Source organism: Poecilia reticulata, linkage group LG13 (genome assembly GCF_000633615.1).
Source record: "Poecilia reticulata strain Guanapo linkage group LG13, Guppy_female_1.0+MT, whole genome shotgun sequence".
Classification (NCBI taxonomy): domain Eukaryota; kingdom Metazoa; phylum Chordata; class Actinopteri; order Cyprinodontiformes; family Poeciliidae; genus Poecilia; species Poecilia reticulata.
Window position 1 is genome coordinate 14,385,082 of NC_024343.1, and position 10,849 is coordinate 14,395,930.

Consider the following 10,849-nt stretch of genomic DNA (forward strand, 5'->3'; position numbering starts at 1 on the left):
TAAAATTGCATTAACACTTTAGGAAAACACTTTTGACAATGTGGAACTTGTGGTGTGTGCTTTTAAAGACCTAAAACCCTAGAACTGCCAGTACTTTTCTATGTGCCGTGCCTTTTGAGTAATTTTATTTTATTTAATTTTATTGGCACAGTTTCTTTTAATCTAACTAAATATTACAAAAAGCTATTGTTCTGTCTGACTTGAGAATGACTAGAAATGTAAGGAAGAATGGTTGATAGATCAAATTGCGCAGGCCACTTCCGCTGAACATGGCCAATTTGTAATTACCACTAATCCTAACATGCATGTTTATGGACCGCGTGTGGTAAGTCGGGTGCATGGAGACGGCCAAATGTTAACATGCAAAGTCCAGGGAGACAGGGATTTAACCTGGTAACCTTTGGTGACCTGTAACCCGAGATGACAGTGCTCACCCTACCAAACCAATCAGCCTCATCGAGAGTTCAGACCCCGAACCAGTTCACAGAAAGAAAATGGAACATCAAAACTCAAACAAACAAAAAAAAAACAACTCAAAGGATAAAGACGACTGTTTGGAATTCAATTCATTTTATTTTATTTGCCAAAGCCATTTGTGTTGGGGGGTTGTACCATCTGGCAGCTCTTTGCAAACACAGTGAAAAACACCAATCATCAAGGATTAAAGATGTGACACAGCGGCATCAAGAGCAGATTAGATTATCACTGTAAAACACTTCATGTCCACGTTAGAATCGCAACTCCCAGTATGATCCGCTCTTGACAAGACTACTGTTAAAACTTTCTAAATCAACACAGTTTTTGCATACTAAAAAATTGTCAAAGTAAAATTTAAATAATTCTTGTAAATTTAAAGGAGCCATTTATTCCTAAATCATGATTCCAAATTATCTTTCCAGTTTAAGCACCGGTAGAACTTATTTATTCCGTTCTGTTCCTTTTACTGTGAACCTACAAGGTATTAACTAAAGTTTTTAACTAACAATCACAAAGAAGCCAAAAAAAATGTTCAAACTACACGTGATAAACAACACTATCTAAAAGTAAAAAAAAAAAAATGGTTCTCAGTTTCTGTCCTTTGCAAGAAATGAAATCAAAATGAGGCCACGCTGAGACATTGTGGCACCACAGGTTTTTAACCCATTTGGAGGAATTAACAAAAGCGGAGAATAATACTGAGTACCGGATTAGAGTTGTAGCGAGCTGTGCCATATCCCACCCAGTCACCCGGGGAACTAAACAATTCTGAGAAGAAATAACTCTGTCCTGCCTCAACAGTCTGTATTATGATAAGCTGCTTGAACACCATTGTCTCACATCACTTTCATGTCGGGGGGGGGGGGTGGGAAAAAAAGATCTGCCAGAAGGTTTGATCTTGTAGAGGGTTTTTGCTACGACTGTTCATTTTTCCCCTATTTATTTACCTTTTGAGAAGTGTGTTTGAAGCTCTTGGTTAGAAAAGACAAAGAGAAATAGTCTGAGGTAGACAGGGAGATTGCTATTACGCTTCAGAGAAATTTATAGAGAATTAAAGGCTGATAATTGCTAGATGAGAATAATAGAGTACATCTTGCAGAAAAGATATGCAGCCAAGAATATGGTTAGCATTTAAAACATGTTTGAAGTTTTATTTTTAAATTATGATTAAATGATGAAATGTAATGGTTTTTTGAAATATTTAATAGAGTAACTTTTTATTCAAAACATGCCAATACTGCATAGATCAGCCGTCTGATACTCCAGTCCTAGAGTGCCGCTATCCTCCAACCGTAAACACTGAACTAAATGACTAAATGAAATGAAATTTTCTCCTTGGCAAGCCAGCATGTTTTGCAAAGGCCTGATTATTAACCAGTCACTCAATTTAGTGGAGTTGGAGCGTTGATGCATCCAAAGTTGCAGGACAGCGGGACTGGAGAATATAATGTTTCTGAAGATGTTTTGTACTATCGAACACAAAGGCAAGATCTGCATTTCAACAGACCAAGGGGCAGATCCGTAAGGAGCTGTTTGTTTAGCAGCGACAGGGCATCCACGAATTAGAACAGCTTTATCCACCATAAGCTTCGTCTTACTAAGATCAAATGGGTTTGGAAGCCCAACTCAAAACTTTACATTCATTACGCTCACATTTCATCAGGCAGCTCTTAGAAATGTTCTTACTGTAGTAGGGTACAACTGTAAGAGACCAGAGGATTTCCCCTCCGATGTTTCGAACCACGTGGCCTCACTGCCTCTCTAATAAAAGAAACTATGATGACGACTAATCCTCATGGTGATTAGTCCAATGCATCCTTTTATCCACATTGAAAAAGCAGTAAAATAAATGGAAACCAGATTACCTTCTTAGATAAAGATAATGGTCTGTTTTAATGTGCACATGCAACTTATGAGTCATTTTAAGAGAGAGGTTGATGTTAACGCACTATGACTTCAGATAGCCACAGAATGAATCCAGTCAATAGCTCAATAAAACCTGCGCAGGATTCCATAAAGTACTCGTAGTATGTACTGACACGGCATGCAGTGTTCTCTGAGTTTTTATTTTATTTTATTTTATTTTATTTTATTTTATTTTATTTTATTTTATTTTATTTTATTTTATTTTATTTTATTTTATTTTATTTTATTTTATTTTATTTTATTTTTTGAGATTCAGATCAGAAAAACTCAATAAAAAGCTCACCAACACCAAAATTCTTATCTGGGAAGTCAAAGGTCTCTGAACCAAGTCAAACTCAATTTGCTGCTTTATGCAAATCATGCTCGAAGCTGCAGGAATAAACTTATTTGTTTGCACTTCTGATAGTTTGCGCTATGTGTACGCAAAGCCACACATAGTACTGAAGAATGTACAGTCGGTGAATGGACCTCTGACCCACTTGTTGTGGCAGTTCATGTAAATTTGGTATCAATATTTTCACTTTATTGAAGTGAATTGACAACTTTTGATATGTTGACAACCATTGGTCAGAGTAAGCCCTAGTCCATATTTTAATGCTTTTTTTTATGCTTAATAGGTCTATGATAGATTAACGATTCCAAGGAATTGAGCTACTGAGAAATGGTTCTTGTAGAGAACTATTACAAATGCAGACTTAGGAAGCACAGGTGGCCCATGATCCTTACAACTGCAAAATGATACATAAGTTGGGTGTTAATACCCAACTTAGATTAAAGTTGATACTATGATCCAAAAGGAGCTGGTGTTTACTGCTGTAGAAACCAAAGCTACCAAGGCTAAGTGAACACAAGCACCGGTTTAGCAATGGGACTGGTGTGGAGGAAAATAAAGCGCAAATAGCAATGTGAAGTAAAAGCACTAATTATTCTTAATCAGATGGTTTTGTCACTGCTTCAGTGGATTAGATTCAAGTTGAACCAGAATGCATTTGACTTGAGCGCCACATGCAGCCGAGCAGGGCTCTCTTCGGCTTGTTGTCCTTCAGGCTCCAACTGCGTTTTGTTCATGGCCTCCAAATATCGAGTAATAACAATTTTTCCAAAAAGATTCTAAAAGGTATTAAAGTGTGAATCATGTCTAAGTGCTCCTACATCAAAATGTACACTTAGGTAGACGAGTAGCTCTTAAATTCAGTCACTCCTCTGGATTCTCTCATCAAGCTATTCTAAATGTAAACGTCTCACCTGCTGTACAGGTTTTAGGTGGTTTTTAAGGACTGAACCTTGAAAGGATAATTACTCGTTGTGAACCGGCCAACAAATGTTATTTTGATGATGACACACTGCAAACTCTGATGGCAAGTTTTTTTTTTTTTTCATAAGAGTGAGAGCTCAAAAGCGAAACATTACTGAATAAAATAGGATTTTCTTTTTTATATAAAGATTGTATCTTTGTTAAGAAATGAAATTTAAAATTACAATTGCATCCCACTGATCACCATATTTTTTCCGCCCACAAGAATATATTGTAAAGTTGCTGTAATTAGGTTATTTACTTAAAAATGTAGATGTATAGCTACTAGACAAGTATGTGACTTCATAACAACACTTAAATCAGCACACCAAACATGCTGGTTGAAGAGCAACAACCCTAGCATTCTGAAAGATGAATTAGCACATGTACCTTCAGACTGGTGCATGGAGAGCCACTGGGTTTGCTGTTCGTCTCGTCACTTCGTCCGTTCTCCTGCACACAGTCTTCCTCGCTTCTGTCCTCCATTCTCCAGATATGTCTTTGTGTCTCCTTAGCAGAGGTCTCTCGCTCGGTGCAGATTCTTGGTATTGAGGCATGCAACCCTGCAAATGGATAATTCAAGCATGTGACCCACTTCTCACAGCAAAGGGAAAAAAAATAAATAAATAAGTAAAAGCAGGCAGTACAGAGGAAAACTGACACACAAACTGAAAAAAAAAACTGCCAGTGTTTTGTCTTGAATATCTTCAGGCTTCAGTCACAAGTAAAAAGTCAGCATTGTATTCAGGCTGAAGGACGTGCTTGTGCTTTCAGAACAAAAGCTTTTTGTTTTAGGTTAACTATTTTAAGCTACAATATCAACACACCGTGAGCTGAACATTCCAGCCAATCAAACTCTGTACCTACTTGTATTGTTCACGGCAGTAACTGAGATCATGGGACCAAATATAATGAATCTTAAACCAGGACTGTGAAGTCTGGTAAAACCATAATCTTCAGCCTAAGAACCTTATTGCCCTGAAACCAAATATAAACAACATCAGAGGGGATTTCATTTACTTTTGAGATTGACACGGTGAATATCTGTCACCTGGTTCTTGACCTTGAAGTGTGGGAAAGATTGGAGGAAAATTGTAGAATTAAAATAAACTGAAATCTATTTGTGTTAAAACTACACTCACCAGGTGTTATGTCATGTACACTGACTCAGCTGCTTGTGGATACAAATCAGCCAATCGCATGGCAGTAGCAATGGACTTAGTCATAGCAAAGCTGTGTCTCAGAAGTTTGGCGAAGGAGAAAAAATAAATCGAATTAGAGATAGGGAGGAACACGACATATATTCTTTATCATATCGTACTTTTTTCTTTTATTGTGATAAGAATTGTAATTTATCGTGACTCTATTCATGACTACAAACCCCAAGAACTTCTACTTAAGCATTTGGGGTTGCCATGTCCTGGATGACTGGGAATCTACATCAACGTATAAACCTAGAAAGCAGAGAAATATTATCATCTCTTAGACTCACACATCAAAAGCAGCTGAGTTAGACTTGTCATAAATAAGATGAACTTTTTGCTGGCTAAATCAGCTTACCAACATGCTACCAACAACTAAACACATTCCCTCACTTGATATTAACTTCTTACTGTTTAATGTCATAGAAAGCTAAAAAAAACTGAACTGGATTGAATATGAAATGGACAAAGTAAAGAAATATGCAAGGTTTAAGTGTAGTATGTGCCTTTTAGGTCCACAAACATAATAACAGAATATTTAGAAGTGTGGGTTTGGCCCAGTTATTTCTGTCAGACTGTCTGAAAACACACGTGCACCAGGGAATTGTGACATGCCAATGCTGCGCTTCAGAGTCACAGGAAAGCATCATTGTGTCACCCTAAATAAAGCTTCACTGGCATCAACGTCAACGTCAGCGATATTTAAGTGGATGAAAGCAGGAGAAAAGATGGCAAAAACAAATAGAAATCATCCAGAAACTTTATCACAACTAACAGTTGACCTGGATTTTCAGACACAATGTTAAGCTGAAAAAAATAAGTATGGGGAATGTAGCTTAAAAAAGGATTGATAGAAACAACATTTAAAGACAAATAATCTGGTTAAACGTTAATCCTAAACTCAAGTGTCAAAACTGAAGCAGATTTGTCAGAAATTTTCATTTTTCTAGTCTCAAGAAAATACATTTGGCACAGAAGTTATTCTGTGCAGCATTTCTTGAACATTGCAGTCTTTTCTTTTCTGCACAGCTCTCTTAATGTCTTGCCACAGCATCTCAATCAGGGTTTGGACTTTAAGTGGGTCAGTAGTACCTTGGTTCTTTTCATTTTCAACTTTTCATTTTAGAAGTGATGGTTTTGGTGAGATTATTCTCCGGTTCATTCTATTCCGATTGTGCTAACACAATGTAAATTTTAAGAGGTTTTATCTTTAGAGGTTGGTTAGATGTCGTAACAAGGGCGTAAATCCCATCTCATTATTGGGGGGACCATAAACAGGTCAATTTTTTAAGAGCAATTTTGGGGGTGGGTCAGCAAAGTTATAGTAAAATATGGTTTAATTAGCAATTAATAACAAAAGTGTTTTTCTCAGTAAACCTATGAGAGACCTAAAGAAGTCAAACTAAGATTCAAATGTTGCTTAGATATGAGTTTGGTTCAGTCACAGATCTTGTCTCTGCTACAGCATTACAAAACTTAACGCTCTAAATAAAAACAAGTTTTAATAAGTAACTCCACTTAAAAAAATTCCTCATAAATATTGATTTATTGCAGTGGTTCTCAATACATACAAGTCATGTGTTATTTAAATTATAAGTTAAGTTGCTTTAAACTTATTTTATTTTGTGTTTTTTGGGGGGGTGTGGGGGGTGGACTCATGTTAAAACCTATAAATATGTAGGAATTGAATATTTGGGAAGTATCATAACTTAAACTTAAGGGTCAGCACCAGAGTTTTCTAGAAAAATATTCAGATTTTATTTTGTGGTTTTAAAGGCTCTATGTTGAAGATGGTAAGAAATAAAGGTATACTTTATTTTGTTTAACTGTCAGCTGCAGTAGCCCCTCTGTTCTCGACTCCCATACTTAGCTGTCGGCTAGTGCTAACGCTCAGCCGCTACCTCTCGTTTCAAACTCTTCTTATTAAAGTAAGAGTTAAGAGAGCTAAAAATAATTGAAATATTGGCTACCTTCGACAGAAAAAGGAGCTAAGTCTATGAAAGCAATGTAGCAGTTTTGATTTCCAAGGCATAAGGTGACAGTTTATCATGATTCAGCCAAAGTAATGAAATAAACTGTGGACTGATTTTTATCGTCAATGTGTTTCTTCCTATTGAGCAGTGAACGTAAATAAAACGTGTTACATGTCTTTTGCTTTAAGTATTTATTTACTGGAGGGTTTTTTGTTAGTGCTGCAGAGCCACAGCTAACAGCTAATAGCTAGCTCCTTCAGCAGCGCTGCTGTTGCTCCTCCTACACTTTGGACTGAACCATTATTGTTCTAACATTAGTGGGGGGGGGACCTAAAAATAAATTCTTATTTTTTTCTTAGATGAATGGCAGATTTACTTCGTTATTGGTTTCTATTTCCTTTTTTATATTGATATTGTTTAAATACAAGGGTTTCTTTTATGATTTCTTTGCGGGGGACAATTCTACACTTTTCCTAGATTGGGGGGGGGGAGGGTCCAGACCCCCCCTCTGACCCCAGACATATTGGTGGTGTAACTTTGTATACTTTATGTTAAACTTTAATAATTTTTTGAAACTGTATTATATTGTATTATGTGTCGACGCTCTAACTTAACTGTTTGAATCTAAAACTTTATACTGTTGTTTTGTTGTTTTTTTGTAGATAAGCTGGTGTGTAACAAATACATTATTTCTGAGCTGAAGGAATTTCAGCATAAGGAAAGGCACTCCACCATCCCAGCCCACTCCACATAGACATGGCAGCAATATGTATTATAATTTTACTGTACTAACAACTTCTGTCTTGTTTTTGTTCACCCCTATATATTTAATTTGACCTCTGTCTCCCATTGTATACAAATGATCTCTTACCACTCTCATTTATTTTATTTCACATATTAACTAAAGTCATATTATGTTGTTGGACAAAAAAGAGGTGAGGTTGTCACGTTGGTGAGTTAGGATGGTATACCACATTTACAATTTCTCTCAACTGATTTTCTTCTCTCTGAATTCACGTAGTGAACAAACCAATGAGGCTCACTAACTGCAACAGGTTCAGCTGTTTTATGTAAAGCAATACGGAGCACAAAATATGTGTATTTTTTTTGTATTCTGTCAATGATTACATGACTCATTCTTGTTTTGAGCACACATTTAAAGGGAAACACAAAGACTCAAGTGCACATGCTTTGTGAGCCGCCTTAAAGACCCTGACAACATTTTTATTATCAAAATAATACCAACAACTGCATGTTTCTGCTACAGCTTGCCACTGGTTGCTTTTTCTGCTTGTCTTCCTTTCTCAGTACCAATTTTCTGGCTTAAGTCTTTCTCTGTATGTTCCATATCTCCAAACAATGTGTCTGCAAATCTCTGCTCTTTGGCACTGATAACCGCTCTGCGGTAATTTCTCAGAATTCTGCCTTGTGTCGCATCGTAACGTAACGTCCACATGATTCAGCTGGATTTATAACGGAATTAAAATTTTAGACAACATGATGCTGGAAACAAACCCGTGAACAAATACTTACAAGGTACCATCCCTCCTAAGAACAAAATTGACTGGCATTCTGTAACTGAGGATCTTACTCACACCAGCACTTGCTCTTATTGTCAGGAGGAGTCTTAATCAATACAGACACACGTCCCGTAGTCCGCTGAGCCCCGGTGCCAAAGAAAGACCAACTACTTAGGATATTAGGATATTTGGCTGATTTCGGAAAGAGGTTTGAGAAAACCTTTGGGCACTGAGGCTCCTTTCTGTGCTTTCACAAGTGCTATAAATGAATTTCAAACTATGCTTGAAATCATGTATCAGTGCAGAACAATTCAGTGCTGGTCAGACCAGTTTAAGTATTGTACATTTTGAACTGGAGGGTGGAGGCGCAAGGATTCATTAAAGACATGAGATATGTCTTTTCCCTTTTTTATTTTTAAGTGCCCCTCCTGGTGCCCTGAGCCGAAAGCCCTGTCTCCTATAATGTAATGTTTGGGCGAGAAGATTTAAAATTTTTATTTCCGCTATCTCTTTAATCCTGCCAGTTGGTCAAACTAGATATAGAATATTACTTTGAGCTTGTTTAGCAGAAATAAGGCAGCAATGTTAGGTCTGTTTCACCCTTATTTAACCAAATTAACATGACAACTGATTTCATAAAGAAACGATTATAAACAACAAACGTCCCAACTGATTTGCCGATTCACCTACTGGTGGATTTTTCTGTGGATTTTTCATGATTATCTGGACGTTCAAAGATTTTTTTCACATTGTATATCTTAAATATTTGAGAAGAAATGCAGGTTGGGAAGCTGTAATGTCTAGGCACCAGCCTACTTGACGTGCTATTGGCAAAGCGAACCTCAAGAGTAGAAATAAATAGGCCTACTATAGATATTTGACAATTTCTACTGTTCTACTGTTCAGTGAATATACCTTACCATTACCATTACCATTGTGCGTATCTATGAATATTAAGGTATATTTAGTGTCAGAAATATTAACTAGGCAACTTTTTAGAGCAGTTCTCAAGTATTGTTGCATTTTAATAATTCAAGGGCAGCTGTGGTCCCTAAACCGCACAAAGACCAGGGGTCAGTTGTATACCTCCTTTAACCCTTGTGTGCGCGAGGACTGAGGCAAACATAGAGGACTAATGAAAATGATACAAGTTTTACGTGTGTGGGGTCAGTTGGACCCCATTTCTACATACAAGGGTTAAAAATATGATGTAAAATTAGGTGCAACCGGCGTGTTTAAAATTCTTTATACATCTGTGATGATGTTAGCATGCCTAATATTCCAACATCACTTATGTCAGCCTTAAACATTATTGTGTTACACTGAAAGTCTAATCTTTTGAACTCTTATTGAAAGAAAATGCCATAAAAAAGAGAATAACTTGACTTTTACAAGTGCTGAAAAAAAAAACTAAGAGTTGATAGTTCTTTAACAGTGAGCGTTGGAGATTTGCTTTACCTCATCTAATGCCCTCACTTTGTGAGGAGGAAAGATAACTCTAACCCTGATTGTCCTTGTCACAGTAGCAGTAGTTTTAAACGTTTTTAATTAATGAATTACTCTGTGCGACTTCGGAGAAGTGGCTATTTTTCTTGTAGCAATTTTAGGACTCAATAGATATCAGCCTTTCCTGAGTGGGATGAGCAATTAAGACCAAATATAATTGTAATTTTCCCTATGGAGGATTGATAAAGTTTTACCTTATCTTATCTTAAATAGCCTACAGTTTACATCATATAGTCTTGGTTATTTGATGGTTGAATAAATTTGAACTTTTTAAATTTTAGTTTAGTTTTGATGGTTATTGCCTATGTATTGCCAAATAAAATCTTAAAAGTCAGAAACTGAAATGAACATAACTTCACCCATGACGTAACTACACAAACATGGGGGAAACTATTGATACAACTGACACAAGGAAATTAGATTTTCAGAGTATTCAAGTATCCAAGCTTATCAATAGGAAGCTTAGGTGAAGGACAATATGTGATAGAAAACGTGCAGAAGTAACAGGGACAACCACGTAGGTTAAAAAAAAAAAGTATGTGAAATTCTCAAGGTTGTTCACTGAGTGCTGTGTTCAAACATTGTAATGGAAGGTTTAGTGGAAGGAGAAAAACGTGCAGTAAGACATGTCATCATTTCTGAAGATGTAGATTTCACTTCCAGCCTAAATGCCATCTGTGCACATCACCAAAAGTAACTGACTTAATGACCATTGTCTCACTGTGTTTGATTGATCCACAAACTCATAGATAGATAGATAGATAGATAGATAGATAGATAGATAGATAGATAGATAGATAGATAGATAGATAGATAGATAGATAGATAGATAGATAGATANGATAGATAGATAGATAGATAGATAGATAGATAGATAGATAGATAGATAGATAGATAGATAGATAGATAGATAGATAGATAGATAGATAGATAGATTTCGAATCTAAATCT

General features: G+C 36.4%; 1 protein-coding gene across 1 annotated transcript in view; it reads right to left on the reverse strand.

The window, feature by feature from the left end:
* LOC103474526 (solute carrier organic anion transporter family member 1C1-like) overlaps nucleotides 1-10,849 on the reverse strand; it is a 41,860-nt gene that overhangs the window by 30,270 nt on the left and 741 nt on the right. The window contains exon 2 of the mRNA XM_008425575.2: nucleotides 4,088-4,260. Within this exon, the coding sequence (XP_008423797.1) occupies nucleotides 4,088-4,183 (96 nt within the window). The 5' untranslated portion in view covers nucleotides 4,184-4,260. The remainder of the gene's footprint in view (nucleotides 1-4,087; nucleotides 4,261-10,849) is intronic.